The sequence below is a fragment of the Tiliqua scincoides genome, chromosome 7 (assembly GCF_035046505.1).
Source record: "Tiliqua scincoides isolate rTilSci1 chromosome 7, rTilSci1.hap2, whole genome shotgun sequence".
Lineage (NCBI taxonomy): Eukaryota > Metazoa > Chordata > Lepidosauria > Squamata > Scincidae > Tiliqua > Tiliqua scincoides.
The window spans coordinates 56,008,246-56,028,838 of NC_089827.1; the positions used below are offsets into that span (position 1 = coordinate 56,008,246).

Genomic DNA, 20,593 nt, shown 5'->3' on the forward strand with positions numbered 1-20,593 from the left:
CAGCTTCCCCTCACCTTTGCTCATCCTGGCTGCCAGCAAACCTGGTGTCTCCCCAAACTCATTAGGGACATCGACATCTGCTCCAAACACAATCAGGGCCTTGATTGTATCTAGGTGGTCTTGCTATGGGAAGAAAAGAGCTTGTCAAGGAAAAGGCGTCTTTAGTGTTCCTTTTGTGTCCCTCCCTCCAACAACTTAGCACGCTGGAATGCTCACTCAATCCTCACCCCCCCTTTGCCAAACTCTGAGTTGCCAATACATTTATCTACCCCTAAACAGCAAGGTTCCTGAAGAAACATTTTAGGGTGTGGGATTGAGGGACCAAATGAACACATTTAAGCAGGGAATTATGAACTCTGTAGCAAAAGAAGAACAAAAAGATCCTCCTGCATAAACTCTTTGTACTTTAGGAAGAAAATGCCTCTCTCAGGTACCTCGCTGCAAGAAAGTATCAGCTGATGAGAACCCTACCTTCATGGCCAGGTGAAGCGGAGTGTTGCCATTCTTCTCTTTAATGTTTGGCTGAGCTCCATGAACAAGCAAGGCCATCATAGCGTCAAAGCGGCCACGCTGCACAGCAATGTGCAGAGCTGTCTCCCCCGTCATGCTGAGGGCGTTCAGGTCACAGCCATACTCAATTAGTAACTTGGTCATCTAGGTGCACAAGGGGAAAGAAGAGGAGGTGGAATCTGTTCTCATGCAATGCCCTGCTTTTCCTCCCCAGTGCTTCTTATAAGGGCATTCAAGAGAAGATTTACTTCTTGGTGGGTCATAGGCGACTGTGAACAATACATCTAAATTTTAATTCTCAGTAGAAGGGCTAAAAAGGAGAGTTAGGGTCCTTACTACTTGACTCAACCAATAAAAGCACAAAAATCTTAAGTTAACCTATTTTTGCCCTGCCCAGATAGATAGATATGGTTCCTGTTGCATATATGCAACATTTAGCAGCTTAAGGCTTCTGCCTCAACAGGCTCTTCAGGTTGGAAGTAAACATATTGCATAGAATCACAAATGGACACTGTAGACAAACTTACAAGCTCCATTCACATGTATCACCTTGATATTTCAACAGCAATCCTCTTCCCCCAGAGGTTGGGAGCAATACTGAATCCATGATATTATAACTGTGCTACAAGAATTTGATTACATGTTGAAATCAGTGACATGGAATGCCCATAAAAAGGAACAGATGGAACAGAAACAACCATTCAGAAATAAATCCTCTCATGATTTGCAGATCTCATTAAGCAGCTGCAGAATACAATGAGGTTGGAATGAGGAGTGTTCACATTAAAAGTAATATGTATTTCTATAAGTCACTGGTTCCCAAACTGTGGGCCGTGACCACTGGTGGTTCATGAGACCCTGAGAAGCGCTCCGCAAGGTCTCAGGAAAAAAAGATCACCTTTGATCACTTCCTGCATCAGCTGTGGCTGTGAGCAGTCCACTCTCAGCCTTCTCTAGTAGTCTGTGGGGGAGCTCTTGCTTAGGGGATGTTTCCTCATAGATCACCAGGAACAGCAGAGTACAGACCATCCACAGCCACAGCCGCCAACAAATGCAGCAACTGACAAATCTTCTCCATAAATAATAAGTTGTCTCTATTACAAATTTAATTGTATTTTTTTGCGCAGGGCTGAGGGAGGTTGCGGTCCATGACAATTTGAATTTTTGTTTCAGTGGAATGTGTGCTCCTAAATGTTGGGCACCACTGCTATAAATGAAGAGTAGGACAAGAGTGTGAAATAATGAGGAAGGCACCAAGCAGAGAGAATGGAATGGGTCAAGTGACAGGAAGGCAGCTTCCAGTATTGGGCACCACTGCAAGGAACTGAATAGAATGAAAGGACAAATGCTAAGACAGAGGAAATGGCAAGGGGGTAGTATTAGGAGTGATAAGAGTGATTTCCGCCCACATCTCTCATTCTTCTTCCCCCATATACATTTAGGCACCCCTTACCAATAGGTACACTGCACACCCAACTGACTCTAAGATTTGTTCCCCATACACTGCCTTAACCCTAGAACTGCCTTGATCCACACCCTATAATCCTGTCCAGGCCTCTTCTTCCACCAAGACTTGCTTGTCCATTCTCATTTCATAGGCCTTGTTTCTTTTAAATAAAGCCCGATCCCAGTGTGGAAAATTTCTGTTATCCTCAGCCCAATAGAAGTTGTATATAGTGTGCTGCAATCCTAGTCTTTCCTCCAAATCTTATCCACGAGTACATTTCTCCCACCTTTTTTCTCACTACAGGTACACACCACGTAACAACGTGCTGGTCAACAACTGACTGCATATATGATGCACCTAGTCATGCATGCCTCCAAGCCAGAGAATTAAAGAAAATGAATGGTACCTATTTGGAGTAACCATACTTGGGACTGGGAAATTTAATAACTCCTCACAGCAGGTATCACAGCACCTCACCTCCAAACTATCAGATGGCCAATACTTCTTTAGAACAGAGGTGTCCAAACCCTGGCCCTGGGGCCACTTGCGGCCCTCGAGGAGCCCCCAGTCTCCAATGAGCCTCTGGAGATTTGTTGCAGCCCACACTGGCCCGACGCAATTGCTCTCAGCGTGAGGGCAACTGTTTGACCTCTCACGTGAGCTGTGGGATGAGGGCTTCCTCCACTGCTTGTTGTTTCACATCTGTGATGCAGTAGCAGCAGCAAAGGAAAGGCCAGCCTTGCTTTGTGCAAGGCCTTTTATAGGCCTTCAGCTATTGCATGACCTTCATTCATTCATATAAGTTCCTCTTTAATATTTTCATTTATGTAAACTTATGTAAATGTATTCAAATTTTAAATGTAAATTAATTCTTTTTTTCCCCAGCCCCCGACACAGTGTCAGAGAGACGATGTGGCCTCCTGCCAAAAACTTTGGACACCCCTGCTTTAGAAGATGGATTCCTCTACGCTTTTACCAGTTGTATATCAGGAAGATATTCAATATGTACAATTTCTCCTAATACTATCACACTACAACACATAAACACCTAACAAACATCTTGGGTCCATGCAGATATTGAGGACAGAGGAATTGGCAACCTCATATACAAATCAAAGGACTGGAAATGGAAAGGGATGGGGATTTCTGCCTGCAGCCATTAACAGAGGGAGCAAAACTTCTAAGAGCTAAAGTAAGGTGGCCAGCTACCTGCTCAGCATTCTTGTGGCCTACCTCAGCATTTTTGGCCCAGTGGAGGGGTGTTGCTCCATAGCGTGGGTCCAGGAACTGAATCTGGTTGATATCCTCATCCAACAGGGCCTTTACACACCTCAAGGAGAAAGAGCAAGCAGGAAGCAATAAAGGGGTGAGACACACTCTTCCAGCTAATGGATTTCTGCCCATTCCGTAAGCAGGTGTGAGATAATTTCAAGGTTTCAAGAACCAGCCCTCAAGTGTATTCCTACAACATCACTAGGAATCATGGTGGCTAGAGCCACTATAAACAGCGTGCGCACGGGACAGGCAATGTTTCTGGATTAACTGGTCAAAGCGTAGGCTGGTCCAGCAATTGTAGAAAGAATAATGCTGCAACTGTGTCAACTCAGGGTTCTGTGTCTAGGGAGAAATGTGAGTGCTTACAGCAGCCGATGACTGAGACTTTTAACCCAAGACAAAATGAGAAGGTAAAGTTCATAGCCCGAGACTAAAAGAACAGATAGCTTTCCTATTGTTGGGCAGGAGATGATGGAGCCTGGGCTAGTAGGTGCTTGTCCTGGACAAGGCAAGCAGCTGCTTAGTATGGGTACAAGTCATTTCTTAAAAATGAATTCATACCCTCTGATAAGCAAAGTATGGGGCAAACAGGGTCAAGGGAATCCCCATTGGTTCCAGTCTGGTAGTAGTCTGGCCGCTCCGGCAAATCCCCATTTTTTTACCTGCTGAGGTCTCGTGCCTAGTCTTCACATGCCAATGCCGATTAATCCTGTTGTGAACTTGCTTGGATGCACCAGGGCTTTCCCACACCAAGTGGAACCCCCCACAGGGGGAGAAGAGAGTAGACTCCTATCGGGTTATTTTGCCTCCCACCCTCACAAACCGTACAGTATCTACATCAGTCGAAATTGCTTTCTAGTACCTCTAACCCAAAGGAGTGAGCGAACTCACCTCTTCTGGGAATACTTCATAGCAGTGTGGATAGGGTACCCCAGTATCCCCATGGTATCATACTTGGCTCTGATCTTCAAAAGGGAGTTGACAGCGTTGTCGTCGCCCAGCTGGCAGGCAATGTGCAAAGGGCTCTCCCCATGGTTATTCAGAGTGTTCAATGCAACTGTTGACCTGTTGCCCAGCAGCTAGAACAATTAGACAACATCAGGTCACTCTCAAGTCTAGAGGCTCCTAAGAAGTTACGAGTGAGTGTCAGATCAGGAGTGTCACTTGTACTTCTTCCTATTGCAGGAACAAACCTGACAGCAGCTTTCCATGGCACACTTGTGCAAGAGCATTCCACTGAACATCACTCACATCTACAATCACCTTGAAATGTAACTTACATGTAACTCACACTCTTCCCAGCACAAAAAACTAAGAAAAGGCTGCACTGAATCATTGTTTTCCTAACATTAAATACACATTAACTTTGTGCGTGTGTAGTAAAGTGTAGTCTTGCTCTCAGGCATGCATCTGACATGCATGAATACTGGTCTAATCTGCTTGTGGAAAACTACCTCTCTAATCCTCTAACACATGGTAAGCTCTGTGTGCTTTGTGTATCATTTCATTCTTCCCCCTGCACCTACCTCCTCAACCTCTCACCTCTATGATCTTGGGGTTCCTTCCTCGGACAGCATAGTGGAAGACCGTGTCTCCATTACCGTCTCTGAGATCCAGCCGGGAATGGCATTCCTCCACCAGCTCCCGCATACATTCCAAGTCTCCTTTTTGACAGGCTAAGTGCAGTGGAGTACACTGATTGTCAGACTCGTCGCTATTTATGAGGCTGTAACATAAGACGGGTGAATACTATTCTAGTCCCCATATTTTGATGGGATTTATGGCTTGGCTACCAAGATCAACAAAAAATTACAGACCTCTGAATGTCATGCATTAAGGCAGAAGACATAATCTCGATATTTGCACTGTTAAGGCAGAAGCTCAAACATTTACATATTAAACAACAGCCATTCACAACATTAAGCTAAGGTATTTAAACCCATTTTATAAGACCACAACCAACTTTCATTATTACTAGGGCTAGCAACATTTAAATGAGAAATTGATTTTGAAAATCAAATTCAAAAACATTTAAACTAACTAAAAGGAGCTCCCAATTAGATTTGTTTTAAAATATTTTAAGACAATCTTTCCAAAAACCACCAATGGCAGGCACCCTTCTTAAAAAAAAAAAGACACTCTTTTTGCAAGAAAAAGCTTTTCCGAAAATGAAGCATGCATCATTTAAAAATAAAAGTATGCTTCTTTCTTCACCAATATTGTTCTTATCCATGTGTAAATCAAACTGGCAATTAGATGAATTTTGTATCATCAGAGCGATGGCTTGATATGGCGGTGAATTTTATTTTAAACAGGTGTCACCTTATTAACCTCTTCATTAAGGCACACGGTCCTTCCCAGTAGAACATAAGAACAGCCCCACTGCATCAGGCCATAGTCCAGCTTCCTGCATCTCACAGTGGCCCCACCAAATGCCCCAGGGAGCACACCAGATAACAAGAGACCTGCATCCTGGTGCCCTCCCTTGCACCTGGCATTCTGACATAGCCCATTTCTAAAATCAGGAGGTTCCACATACACATCATGACTTGTAACCCATAATGGGATTTTTTCTCCAGAAACTTGTCCAAACCCCTTTTAAAGGCATCCAGGCCAGATGCCATAACCACATCCTGTGGCAAGGAGTTCCACAGACCGAACACATGCTGAGTAAAGAAATATTTTCTTTTGTCTGTTCTAACTCTACCAACACTCAATTTTAGTGGATGTGAGAGTGTGAAGAGCATCACTCTGTCCATCTCTTGCATAATTTTGTATGTCTCAATCATGTCCCCCTCAGATGCCTCTTTTCTAGGCTGAAGAGGCCCAAAGCCGTAGGTGTTGCTGGTATCTCTTTTGCATCTTTTTTTAAGATTATGAGCCCTTCAGGGACAGGGAGCCATTTACCAATTTATTTTGCAGCGTAAACCGCTTTGTGAACTACCTTGCGTTGAAATGCAGTGATGTAAATATTTTTAATAATAATAGTTGATTATTCCAATACGTTGGGAACAGGTGGAAAAAGCTACACAGCAGCAGTAAAGCATACATAGGAGGTTCCCATGGTTAATTCCACAACGTCTCCACCAGAGGGATCCCAAGTTGCAGAGACAAAGCACATTGCCCCAAGTTCCCTGGAAGAATGGACTAAACAGGCTCTATCAATTTATAATCCAGACAGACAATGCTTCATTCCGCTTTGATTATCAGAACAGATTGCCCAACAGAACAACAACTAACTTAGGTGGGAACCTAAGGACATTTCTTTATAAACTAGCCTTCTGAGATTTAGGCTTTTTAATATGGATATTTTGGATTTTATGCTGATTAGTTTCGTGGACACATGGGTTTTACTGTTTGCTGCTAGGTTTTCTACTTTTTTCTTGCTCTTAGCTTTAGGAGATTTTAATGTTTATATTTTTTATATCTTTATCATGTTTATATTTTTATGAAGTTCGTAAACCACTTTTAATGCCTGTTAGTGAGATAAAGCAGGGTATGTACGTAAAAAGTTGTTACCTTCACTAAATGGCCCACTGTGAGCACTCAACTCAGTGGGAATTCAAGTCTGCTCACGTTGTGCGCAGATTAGGAAGCCTCAGATTCCTTTATCCATGGGTCCCCTTGAACCCACGCATGGGCAGACCTGGACCCTCCCGAGCCAAGAGGAGCCGTTTCCTCAAGGGAAACCAGAAGTATTGGGGGGGGGGGACTGAAACAGTCATTCTGAGGCCCACAGAGGGAGTGGACAGTCACTCATTGCCTCTACGGGCCTTAGAAGACCCTCAGAACCCTACTGGAACTCAGCTCCTGTTCAGTTTGGAGGGTAGGGGGGGACCCAAAAACCTTAGGTTTGAATACCCCCCGTTTTCCTTATCTATGGAGTTTCCTGGGACAGAACCCCCAAGGCTAATGCGGGCCCACTATACTCTTCAAGAAGCAGGCTGCTTTTGTCTGTGGGCTGAAATAAGGAGTTCTCTCACCTAAATTGCCCTCAACCAGCTTGCAACTTCCAGCCATCCCCAGCAGAAGAGCCCACAGCAGTTGCCATACCTCAGAATGCAATTGTGTCGAAAGCTCTCCAGAAGCCCAACCTCTACCGCTACATGAGCCAGTGACCAGCTGGGGTGGCTGCGAAAACAGTCTGTCAGTTGTTGCAGGATGTCTACTGGCAAAGGATCACGATAGCTCTCGTAGAAAGGGCGCAATTGCTTCACAAACAGGTCAAAGTGCTCGTTTGCAGCCGCTTCACTGTCTAGGTGGAAGAGCCTATGGCGGGAATTCATTTAAAAGATCTATATCCTGCCCCCCAAACAGCTTATAATAAAGAACAAGAAAACCATAGAACTGCTTGAACAGTAACTATACAAAAAAATAAACACAACAAAGCAGCAAGAACCATACAATTCCCTGTTTTTATAAATATACAACCCACTGATCCATATTATGTAATACACACACCATATTTGTAATACACACACGCTATCCATTTGGTACCTATCTCCCACATATACATTTTGCTTAAATTATCCATCGCAACATAGGCTCACAGAGATACCAATTTAGATATGCAATCCATCATAAGAATAAAAAAATTCTGATAAGCATCAGTATCCAAATTGCAAGGTCTCTGCTAGCTTCCAGAGTTGCAGCTTCCCTGCTCCCTTCCAGGTTAACCATTCTTTCAACGCAGGAGCAGTTCTATCACGCCAACTCTTTGCCACTGGCAACAAATTCCAAATAAGTTTTGTAGTGGCCCTTTAGGGCCAGATAATTGTCTAAGAACCCAAGCAATCTCACCACTAGACAAAAAAAGAAACTAATCTATCACAGGAGTTCCCAAACTGTGGGTCACGAGCCCATAAAGGTGGGTGTGAGTTGGGCCCTCCTGTCCACCCTTGCTCTCCAATGACTCCAGAAAGGAGCCATTTTATAAGCTGAACCACTTACTGCGAGGCTCTAGGGGGTTCCTCTGGGTTGTGCCAGGTTCAATCTATCAGCCTCCACGGGCTTCAGAATGGCCCAGAGAAGCCTCCAGATGCCATGTTTGGTTTTCAGAAGCCAATCCAAGTCTGCTTCCAGAAACTGGACATGCGGGTCTTTCTGAGGCCCGCAGAGTACGACAGAGTGGGTCTGAAGCTCAGTGTGACCCCCCGAGTATCCCTCTGAAGGCTTCCTTGGCTCCCATCGGCACCACCAGGAGTGTCACGACCTGCCACAGAGGATGAGGTGGATTGCAGTACTGAAAAGTTTGGGAACCACTGCCCTGTCATGTACACAGATGGGAAACCACCAAAAATGTTTGGAGACACTACCTCAGTTTGCACACACTTCCAACAAAAGCATACAATTCATGGCAGCCTCCAGATCTCATTCAAACTCAGTGGCCAAAACATTTTTGAACAGGTGAGTTTGACACCCTTCTCCAAAAGCTGGGGGGGGGGGGTAATGAGGACGAACAATTCAAAGCCCCGCCTGGAAAGCTATTCTACTGTCCAATAGCAATTGCAGTAAATAATCTGCTCAAGTCCACAGCTTGTGCAGTGTTGCCACATGAAACAAGACCCATCCTGTAAAGCACAAACTGCAGAAGACCTGTACAGGGAAAGGTGGTCTTCTATCGTTATTTGGACCCAAGTCTATGCAAAGCTTTAAAGGTAAGCACCACCACCTTGACATGGGTTTGGATGTTCAACAGCAGCCAACTTTGTGGTTTCAAACAGGTTGAAAATGCTCCAGCCTCTCGACAGTTGGTAGGAAGGAAGCAGTGGCATTCTGAACTAGTTAGAAGCTTCCAAGTCACCTTTAAGGACAGCCCCATGCAGAATCCATCAGAGTAATCAACCCTAGATAAGGAATAAAACCACAGGGTGCAGACCAGTTCCTTCACAGATAACTGGAGATGGTTCATGGGGCTGGGTGTATAATGGATTCATCTCTTCTCTATATTCATCCCAGAACTGCCTTTCTGGATCAATGAGGATAACTACTGGACTCTCCCACTGGTTCCCCAACCCAGCTTTGGTGCAATCTTTTCCTACAACGAAGACTTTTGTACCATGGTCCTTTGGACTGGAGAAACTGCACACAAACATTCCCCATTCCCCAGCTCTCAACCTCAAAATGTTAATGGATTTTTATTTTTAATTTAAATGAAGGAGGTCCCTCTCTTTGACTCACCGGAAGGCCTCTATTTGATTATGAGGATTAACAAGAAGGCAGTCCCAGAAGTTAGTTGGACTTCTATCATACAAGATGATCCTGTCCTCCCATCTCAGGCGTGTCCGATTCTCGTAATTTGCTAGGGGTACTTCCTTCACCCGGAAAGGGTTTGAAAACAAGTTGGTGACATTGGTCAAAAGACGACCAAAGAACTGCATGTTGCATTGAAAAAAATACCCCAAACTATCTTCTTTTAATGCTGCAGAAAGAAAAGTTCAGATTCAGACAATGCCAATGTCATTTACTAAACCCATCTGCTCAGCATAACCATTTTCTGTTCCCTCCTCCCACAATACCACTCAAACACAAATATATTTAACATTAATGTATATTAATACCATGGGCTGAGAGACAATGATCTCATCGGACATTCTGGGCCATTAGACAAGTTCATGGAGGAGGTCTATCAACAGCCATGATAGTAAGGTCATAAGGCAGGGCAGAAAAATGGCACTATCGCTACATGGCAACTAAAATGAGGGAGAACAATAGTAATAGCATCAGTCATGCTGACATCTTTAATGAGGGTTTGTATCTGAAGAGAGTGCATCTGTCCTACGCTTTGCGATAAGCTCTACCCAAACGACAGGTTTTCCCTTCACCTATGGTTACAGTTGCCATATTCTCTACTTTAAGGATACTTTTGGTAGTCAGTCCTGAAATTGTCTTCCTGTGGCACATTGTATTTCTCAGCCAAGCAGGGAGAAGAGAAATAGTACATCTACAAGGGAGTGAAACATTATAAATGCCCTCCTCAGAGAAATCTGACAGAAGACACCTGTGGATTCTTTTGACTAGCAAATGAAAATCTAACTTTAATTAAAAGTATTCCCCACCTTTGGCTCACAGGTAGCTGAGGTGAGGGCGAGTGCTATTCACTCCTATAGGGGGGAAGTTAAATGTTTCACTTGGGGATGTAGTTGTGAGGAAAGAGTGCAAAATGTCCCCTCCACCCTCGACAATGAGAGACCTGAGCCATAGAGGGTGCCACGGAGTGGTTCTTGAAATATGAAACTGCACACTCTGCTGCTGAGCAATCCCTGCTTATCAAGTGGGTGATGACAAGTAATAGGGCCTTTACAATTGTGGCACCCAGGTTATGGAACTCCCTGTGAACTGGGTGATGTTTTGGCACATGCTGAAAACTTTTTGGTTTCACCAAGTGTTTCATTTAAGGTGAGAGTCTGCTTCTCCTCTTCCTGAGGTAGATACACCTACACCATTTCTCACCTTTTGATGCCATATCCATTATTATTATTTTTTAATTTCATTAACTGCTGTTTTAAATTGCTTATTTGTATTTTATGGTTGGCAACCTTCAGTCTCGAAAGACTATGGTATAAGCCTACAGCACCTGGTATTCCCAGGCAGGCTCCCATCCAAATACTAACCAGGCCTGACCCTGCTTAGCTTCCGAAATCAGATAAGATCGGGCATGTGCAGGGTAAATTTTATGCATAATTTTTACACCCCTGGGGGCTGGAGGATAAGAATAGGCCCTCAGTTTGGCTGTACCTGTCGTAAGAGGCGACTAAACAACCACCAGGTAGATGGGACTCAATAGCCTGGGAAGGCAGCTCATCTGAGAGAAGGAAAACTCTGATTCCAAACCTCCACTGCCTTGTGGCTACATCCAGTTCTGGAAAAGGCTTCAGGAGTCAACCTCGAGGCAAAATCCGGAGCCGGAGTCCCTGAGGCAGTTCATGGCTGAACACAGTCACATTCTGGCAACTCCTGCGACGCCGCTGGAACCAACCGTATTGGCTTCTGCCTTTCTGTTGGACCATTCCAGCAACGTGGAGAGGGGGGATTTGCTGCATGGGTAACAGTCTATCCTCCATATCTACTCTACCCAGGCTTCACACTCTGGAAAGGACATTCTGTTCCAGAACCACCATTCAGAGCGCAATACCATAGTCTTCCCAGACTGAAGGATGCCTATAACCATAACTATAATTTGTATTTTAATTGATTGGGGCTTTGAGGGCCCCTTATTAGGGTAGAGGAGCAGAATCAAAATGGATGGATGACACTCTCCCTCGCCACAAACACTATCAAAATTTGACTTTGGGTGATACCCTGGCTGGCACCTGCTCCCCTCAGTTGAGCAGAAAGTTGGTTCTGCAGCATCCGCTTCTTACTCTGCTCATCCCACCTGTCTGGAAACCTCTTTCTGAAGCCAAGTCTAGAGTCAGCCAACATACCCAGCACTTACTCCCTCCACTGCTCAAACAGCACGCAACAAGCTATATATGCACCTGATGCCACACTGTCCTCTTGTGAGAGCCAGAGATACTGGCCCAGGAGGGGCTGCAACAGGGAAGCCCTCAGCTACAGTGCTGTGCTCAGTTGCCACTACTGTAGGAGTTGCACCTCTCTTGCCTCCCAAATATTGTGGGCCACCAAGCTGTCATTCCCTGATGCTACAGGTGGTGTGAGGAGCTCCTGTCAATGGCTTATGGGTCAGAGATGCCCAAACTGCACAATATAGTTCAGCACAGGGTCCTATAAACCCTCTGATATACAGACACAGGTTTCTGAGCACCCACACATAGAATTTCAGAAACAAAAGGCTGGTATTGTCTGTGGTGAGGTCAATTTAAGGATGAAAAGAGGAAGCATGCAGGGTGTTGACCCGTCTCTTGCAATTAAGGGCCACACAGTTTGTTTAAAGAAAGCAGCAGGTGTTCTGGAGCTGGAGGATGTGGGTCAGGCATAGAAAACAGGAAAACACAGTTACAGGATGCAATAAGGGGAAGAAGCTTCAATCAGCAATATCCTGGGATCACATTCATAGAACCTTCACTTGAGGGATCCCAAATAGCACTCAACAACACTTGGGTGGAAGAATCTCTCTGAGCCCAGCTCTAGCTATGGGACCTGGAAAATGATTTTAAAAAACAAACATTGCCACTGCAGCTGCAGGGCGCCTCTGTCTGCTGTTTTAACCAGTGTCTTTAGATACTTGTTAAAACAGCAGACAGAAGCACCCTTCAGCTACAACAGCAATGTTGTTTTTATCATTTTCCAGGTCCCACAGCTAGAACTAGGCTCACAGGATTACTCAAAGGGATCTATACACTGTAATTGTCTGGTAGATATTTCCTTCAGTTTTTTTGTTTATAACATACCTGTGGAAAGTGGTTGGCAACTTTTGTCAACTGTTATTCCACCCTGAGGGAAGACAGGAAGACAGGGATCTGGGCCATTAAAACAAGCCAGTCTATTAAGAGCCTTATTCAAGTTCCAAGTGCCCAGCGTTGTTACTTTGTGATCTATACCAACATAGCAGAACTACCACTTAAAAGCCAATTCTTTGCCCAGTTAACAGGGTCATGCAATCTATGGGCTTCACCACTAAGCTCCCACTCTTCTACCCTTGAAAAAGATCTGCTAGTTATTCTTACACATTCAGAGACACAACCCTGTAAAAAAGAGCAAAACATTTCCAAGCCCATTTCTAAAGGAAACCTCAAACCCCAACCACTGACAGCTTGAACAAACCCAAGGGCTGCTTCATATATTATGTACTTCCTGTATGGAAAGCATGTCCAAGTAAGGGAACAATGTGCAACCCACATATCAATTATGATATGCAACATGACGTACATCATTGCGTGTTCATGAGGAGTTCACGCTGGGAAGTCACAACCAACTGTAGCTTCATAGCACATGGCCCTTTAGTGAAGCACACTCATGGGCAATTGTGGCACATCACAGACTACACACAGGGAACACACTATTTCCTACATTGCAGTGGTTTCTTGTAGAAGATGAGTGTCATGGGAAGGAGCCCTGCTTTTATCAGATAGTTGAATAAAGTACCCATAACTCTTTCAGCCTTTTCTTTTTCAATACAAAAAGCGAGCAACCCACTCACAGAATATGGAGAAAAGGAAAAAGAAAGCCAGAAGAGGAAAGTGATGCCTGAAATGATTAGCTGGAATTTTTAAAGTCTGATTTGGTTCTCCACTTTTATTTTTCAAGAAAAAAAATCATTTTTCCATACCCCTTACAATTCCATTTGTTCTGCTCTCACAGGGCTGCACTATTTCCATGCTTTCACCAAGGCAATCTGCCAGGAGTGTTATCTTTGTTCATCATATAAACTTACCCTGTCCCCTGACTCACAACTCACCCCTCCCACATTTTTCCTCTGGAGGTCACATAACTGCTTTCAGTGCCATCATGTGAATAGTCTGATGATCTACCCAGCATGTTTCCAACACCAGCTGCTAGAAATCTATATTCTATACCATAATGCAACACCCAACTTTCCAGCAGACAGTGGAAATTCCCCTTCACACATTACAAGCACTAACTGGTTTCCTGTATTCCACTTCGTAAGTGAGAGTGGGCCATAGGTCTCCTGCATAATATTCCAAGCCGAGCTACAAAATTGTTATCAGTCCTGCCCTGCCTGAGAAAAACATGCATATCTAAACTAGTACTAAACCATACAAAGTGTTCCTATCAAAACAAATGGCAAAGTCAATTACCAGTTCAGACATTTTAGCTGCATGAGACAGATGGGATACACTGAAGCCTGATCACAAAGCTTTTAATGGTTCAAACAAAAAACATGGAGATACTAACCATATTACATCAATGTGTACATAAGTGTACATTTGATTAGGTATTGCCATCTTTTTTTCCCCTTTCTCTCTCTTACCCAGTCCCCCAGTCCTTTTGTCTATAATAACTGCATGGCACCATCCAACAGTCAAAGTCTTCATTATCACTACATATGATACCTAGAAAAGACCTCACCTGCTGAATGCCTGCCTACCACACAGCTGTAAAACAGTAAACCTAGAACAAGGCTTCATTTCAGTGGAGCAGAGCAACTGTCCAAGGAAAATGCATGACAAGAACACAAGAAAAGCCCCACTGGATCAGGCCAAGGGCCCACCCAGTCCAGCTTCCTGCATCTCATAGTGGCCCATCAGATGCCTCAAGGAGCACACAAGAGACCTGCATCCTGGTACCCTCCCTTGCATCTGGCATTCTGAGATAACCTACCTTTGAAATCAGGAGGTTGCACATACACATCATGGCCTGTAACCTGTGATGAACCTCCTGAAATCTGTCCTCCAGTCTGTCCCCCAGAAATCTGTCCAAATCCCTTGGCATTGGTTTTGCTTCATTCGCTCTAGCTTTGGGGGCACAGCATAGCCACCTTATATGACAATATATGCTGATTTAAGCAGCTTCCTTTTGAGGAAACCATGACATCAGCTTCCTCATGAGCAAGCTGCTTGAATAGCATAGAAGGTGGCTAAGCTGTCCCCCCCAAAACATAAGAAGAGCCCTACTGGCTCAGGCCCAATGCCCATCTAATCCAGCTTCCTATATCTCACAGAGGCCCACCAGATGACTCAGGGAGCACACAACACAACAAGAGACCTGCGTCCTGATGCCCTCCCTTGTACTTGGCATTCTGAGGTAGCCTAATTTTCAAAGCAGGATGTTGCCCGTACCCATCACAGCTTGTAACCTGTGATGCACTTTGTCCAATCCCCTTTTAAGGGAATCCAGGCCAGATGCCATCGCCTCATATTGTGGCAAGGAGTTCCACAGACTAGTCACATACTGGGTAAAGAAAGACTTTTCCCAACTGAAACTGAGAGCCCTGCTGGACCAGGCCATAGGCCCATCTAGTCCGGCTCCCTGTGTCTCACAGTGGGCCCACCAGCTGCCTCAGGAAGCACACAAGATGCCTGCATTCCGAGGTAAACAACTTCAAAAACCAGGGGGTCACCCCCCACCATGACTTGTAGCTTGTGATGGGCTTTCCCTCCATGAACCCGTCCAACCCCCTTTCAAAGGCGCCTAAGCCAGTGCCATCACCACACCCAGTGGCAAGGAGTTCCACAGACTACTGAAAGGGCCAAAGAGAGAGAGAGCCCCTCCTCAGCACTGCAGCTCCCCAAGAGTCTCAGCCCAGGCTGCAGGGCAGGTACTTGGGGAGGGGGGCACCCCAAGGAGACAGACAGGAGGCTGCCCATGCTTGGCCCCCTCACTCCCCTCCAGGCCTCTCAGGCAACGGGAGCCACGCTGGGAGGCGGGCAGAAGAGCAGCGCCTCTCACTCACCTCTCCAAATGACTCACTACTCCCCACCAACCACCACTTCCGCCAACAAATCCCTACGGCGTCACGCGTCCGCCTTTCCACCAATCACAGCGCTCAGAACGCTCCCTTCGCCTCAGGTGCCTCCGCGTTGGCTGGTCCCAGGCTCTCAGCCTTTTTTTTGCGTGCTCGCGCGCGTCCATTGCGTCCCGACGTTCGGGGCGGCCATCTTTGTTTTGGGCAATGGATGGCGCTGAGGAGCGCCGCAGCCGCCATCTTGGCAGAAGGGGAGGGGCAGGGGCCTGTGGGAGGCTCTTCACTCCAGCTGTCTGAGTGACTGCCTGTAAAGAGGCTGCTTAGCTGAGGCTGTAGACCTGGGAGTAAGCCCCACTTACCTGGGAGTAAGCCCCACTGACTATAATGGGGCTTGCTTCTGAGTAGACATGTATAGGATTGGGCTCTAAGAGTGCAATTCTATCCACACTTACTTGGGAGTAAGCCCCATTTACTAGAATGGGGCTTGCTTCTGAGTAGACATGCATAGGATGGGGCTCTCAAGCTGCAGCCCTATCCACACTTTTCCTGGGAGCAAGCCCCACTGACTATAGTGAGGCTTACTTCTGAGTAGACATGCATAAGCTGGGGCTCTCAGGCTGCAACCCTCTCCACACTTACCTGGGAGTAAGCCCCATTGATTATAATGGGGCTTGCTTCTGAGCAAAGATGCATAGGATTGAGCTCTAAGAGTGCAATTCTATCCACTTACCTGGGAGCAGGGCTTTTTTTCTAATGGAATTAGAAACGGAATGGAATTCTAATACCTGAATTAAACCATATTTAATCGCTTGTTTGCAAACGTAGCAGTTTCTATGTACACCTAAGGACCCCTCTCGTGTAAGAATTCCTTTTTTGTTCTTACTCCCACAGTTGCTTAGAATAATTTTACTACATGGAACTCATGTAAGCCATTTTTCGGAATCCATTCACTGCTTCCTCTCCTTGAAGTAGTGCCACACTACATACTACACACTACAAGTGCACCTGTACAGTATTTTTCCTGTGTGTAGAAAAAGTAGCTAGGGGGAAAGGGATATGGAGATTGACAGCCCAATCCTATGCATGTCTACTCAGAAGTAAGTTCATCTTTAGGGGGGAAGCACATAAAAATATTTTATTTCTCCAATAAAAAATGGTTTATAAATAAATAAATAAATAAATAAATAAAAGATTAACAAGTTGTGAGTTCCTGCACTTTTTTTTTTTTTTTTTTTTACAAAAAAAGCACTGCCTGGGAGTAAGTCCCATTGACTATAATGGGGCTTGCTTCTGAGTAGACATGCATAGGATTGGGCTCTGAGGCTGTAGTCCTATCCACACTTTTCCAGGGAGTAAGCCCCATTCACTCTAATGGGGCTTGCTTCTGAGTAGACACGCATAGGATTGGGCTCTGAGGCTGCAATCCTATACACACTTTTCCTGGGATTGAGCCCCACTGACTATAATGGGGCTTGCTTCTGAGTAGACATGCATAGGTTTGGGCTCTTGAAACATTCCCTTGGCTGAGTCCTTAGTAAGCAAAAGGAAAGAGTATTGGGGGTGCAGAATAACAAAAGCTTTATATTGTGGACGCTCATATTGAGTTGCAGGACTCCCAGAGAATATATCTGCATCAATGACAATTCCCCTGTTGTCAGTGTTGCACCATGAAGTACAGGCAGTGGCATAACTAGAAGCTCTGGTGATTGGGGCAGTGATGTCATAAAGTTGCATGACATTATGATGTCACTTCTGGGTTCTCCCTGGAGGAGGAGGCAGTGGCGGCAGCTTCACCTCCCCCATTCCTTCTCCTGTGGAGTCTCCCCACAGGAGAAGGGACAGGGTGTGAAGCCGCCAGTACCACCTCCTCCAAGGAGAACCCATAAGTAACTGCCTTACACGTTGCCCTTCCCTGGCATAGCAACTGGGGCAGGTGCTTTTCAGGCTCCACCCTAGTTGCATCTCTGAGCACAGGCACATCAGTGGGGGAGACTTGCTCCACAGAAAGCATCCATTGGCTGCATCTTAGCATGGGTCTTGTGACTTGATTAAGATGAGAAGGTACCATTTGAATCATCATACCTAACATAACAAATGTCTAACTGGAGTACCACTGAATTCCAGAGGCTTGAAACAAACCAGAGGAAAGAGCTGTCAGTTTGTAAGCTTTCCAGAAGGAAGCAGAATTCAGGGGGCTTTTGAACCAACCACTCAGATTTTTCCCATGTTCAATTAATGAGATTTCTCAGCAAATGTGCATAAGACTGGGCTGTAAATGGACCACCAGTGCTCCACTCCTCAGATAAATTAACATTTCAAAAAAATGAGAGATCAGTTAAATTAATCTGCTAAGTATGAGTCATATTTACAATTGTATTAACACCAAAAGCAAATAAATATTAATACCAAGTAAATATCTATGATTCAATAATGTAAGTTGACAGCACTAATAGAGACATAGGAATACCAGGACCTTCCTTCAAACCCCTGGAGGATTGAAGCAGGCAGAGTTGAATTAAGGTTAAATGCATTCAAGATTGTTTTGCTTGGATCAGCTGACTCTGAATATACTTTAACTGTCCCTTCGCCCCATAATCAAATGGATTATAGAGTGGTTTAAAGGATGGGTTTTTAGTGCAACATTACATGTGGTATAGTGAACCTCATTCACTTTTAATTTTCAGGCACTACTAATATTAGACCAAAAGAAAAATATGTACATACGTGCTATAATAAAAGTCATTTTACACTTCTGAGCCCAAAGGCTTGCCTTGGTGATTTTTGTTTCCCATTCTGTTGGTAACTGTTGGTAGACATCTCTAAGGCAGTCTCCCTTTCTGCTTTCTCTCAGGATGCAGCTAAAATCCATCTGGTACTTGTAGCCAAGGTTTGCTGCCTCTCCCTTAAACTCCAAATAAGTCAATGCCAGCTCACATGCAACCATGTCTGAAAATTCATGTTCATTTAAATGTTTCCACTGTGCATGAGTGATGCTGAGCTTTAAGAAACAAATTACCTGGCTTAATATCAAACAACTAAACCAGTTGGGCCAGTTTCAAACTAGGAATTTTTGCAGGCCCGTCCAGAAATGAGGTAGGCCTGGGTGGAAGTTTGGGAGACTAGATGTCTAGCCAGATAGCCAGTGTTCCCATTCCTGCTTCCAAATATCAAGTTTGATAAGGATATGAAAGACCAGAATGGACTGTAGCTTCAGTGATCCAGGGTTTCTCAGCCCTCGTCTCCTATACCACTTCCCATGGTCGAATAATCATATGCACCACCAGAAGTAACTGGCGAAGCTGTGATCACCAGTTCCTTCTGGGTTGGGAGGCCAGGGACAACACCACAAACAGTGGTAAGAGGCTCAGGGCTGGTGGGTGGGATTTTTCAAGCACACAAAAACCACACGCTGGAGCTCTGCCCGCTAGCCAAGCCTTCTGCCACTGTTTGTTGTGTTGTGGTCTTACTGCCAGGCGGCAGGTATGTGTGGATACCGTGTGTATCACAAGACACCAGCCCACATACCATCAGTTGAGAAACTCTGTAATCTACCCACCCACCTCCTAGAAAACTAGGATCGCAGTGGGAAAGACTGTTGCAAGTGCTGAGTTGCAATTCTTCTAGTCTTCAAGAAACTGAAATATGTAGGAATATAAAAGGTGTCTGAGAAAATGCCAAACCTTGAAGTTGTGCAAATCTTTCTGGAAAGGTGACTAAAATAAATGACAGTGCTTTGTAGGAACCTGTGTTGTTAACCTGACCTTGTTGTATTTATTCTCCACAATCGTCTTACAGCATGAGAGCATCATCAACCTCTGGAGTCTGGCATATTATAGAATTTAAATTTAATATCAGACGGAAACACGCACAAAAACACTACTGATTGAAACTGGTTGGTGATGAGTCTTTTCATTTACAGAGCCTTCGTTTTCCACACTCCGTCTCACTTCAGTCCTACTCAGACTCAGCCTTAATACCACTTTGGAATGGTTAGCTGGTACAGAAAGCAGCAGCTCACATCCTTGTTGTGATTGGTTGCACGTGGTGTGTTACTGATGCCTGTTATATTATGGTCACAATTCAGCGTGATGGTTTTGACTTGTAAAGCCCTTAACAGCTTAGGACCTACATACTTCAGAGATTATCCCCTCTCCTTTCTACCACCATGACTTTTAAGCAGCGCTAATACCCAGTACTGGAGGCGGCATGCTGAATGCTGCCTCCTCTTTACATGGTCTGCCAGGGTTTGCTTGTTCCACTCCCTGGATTGGTAAAGGAAGAGGAGGGCAGAGTGAAAGAGAAGGGTGAAGGAAAAGAGAGTGGTGGGCTAGAGTGTCTGACATTCTAGCCCACCACTCTCTTTTCCTTCATTCTAGCCCACATTCTAGCCCACCAGTCTCCTCCACACCTCTTTTTCCACTCTCTTCCCCACCCTTCATTTTCCATTCCAAAGCATGGGAGAAAGAGAAGATGCAGTGGAGGTGAATGGACAGATGGAGTTAGGTGTCCCCTACCAGTCTACTGCCTGAGGTGAATACCTTAAGCCACAATTCTATACACTGAGGTGGCCAAACTGCAACTCATGAACCACATACGGCTCTTTGACATATAATGTGCGGCTCACAGAAATATATTCACCGAACCCCTTTTTACATCCCAATTAATATAAAAGGTAAATGAAAAATGTTCAAGCTTTTTAATTATTTACTGAGTATAAACTGAGAGTCCACTGGATTAAAATGTAAGTTTAATGTCCATGGTGAGTGAATACATTTAAGAATTTCAATGTTCCTTAAATATCGCAGCTCTCAAATTTGTGGTCTTGTGGTCCTCAATCATTTTAAGTTTATCATATGTGGTTCGTATATTAAGCAAGTTTGGCCACCCCTACTATATATGCTTACCTGGGAACAAGTCCCATTTAACACAATGGGACTTACTTCTGAGTAGATATGCATAGGAGTGTGCTCTCAGTTGGCCTGATGGATGAACCAGCCCTGCTGTTAAGATCGAAAGAGAATGCCTTCCTCACA

At 44.8% G+C, this 20,593-nt stretch overlaps 1 protein-coding gene across 3 annotated transcripts in view; it reads right to left on the reverse strand.

Moving 5' to 3' along the window:
• The window catches only part of PLA2G6 (phospholipase A2 group VI), a 30,166-nt gene extending 14,541 nt beyond the window's left edge, over nt 1-15,625 (reverse strand). For 2 of the 3 annotated variants that reach the window (XM_066633489.1, XM_066633488.1), the window contains exons 1-8: nt 15,549-15,625; nt 9,413-9,653; nt 7,286-7,501; nt 4,775-4,958; nt 4,124-4,311; nt 3,191-3,287; nt 472-654; nt 15-123 (exon numbers count right to left, since the gene is read on the reverse strand). In XM_066633489.1, the coding sequence (XP_066489586.1) occupies nt 15-123; nt 472-654; nt 3,191-3,287; nt 4,124-4,311; nt 4,775-4,958; nt 7,286-7,501; nt 9,413-9,612 (1,177 nt within the window). In that variant the 5' untranslated portion in view covers nt 9,613-9,653; nt 15,549-15,625. The remainder of the gene's footprint in view (nt 1-14; nt 124-471; nt 655-3,190; nt 3,288-4,123; nt 4,312-4,774; nt 4,959-7,285; nt 7,502-9,412; nt 9,654-15,548) is intronic. The other variant, XM_066633490.1, reaches the window with a different exon arrangement.
• Between the last annotated feature and the right edge of the window lie 4,968 nt (nt 15,626-20,593).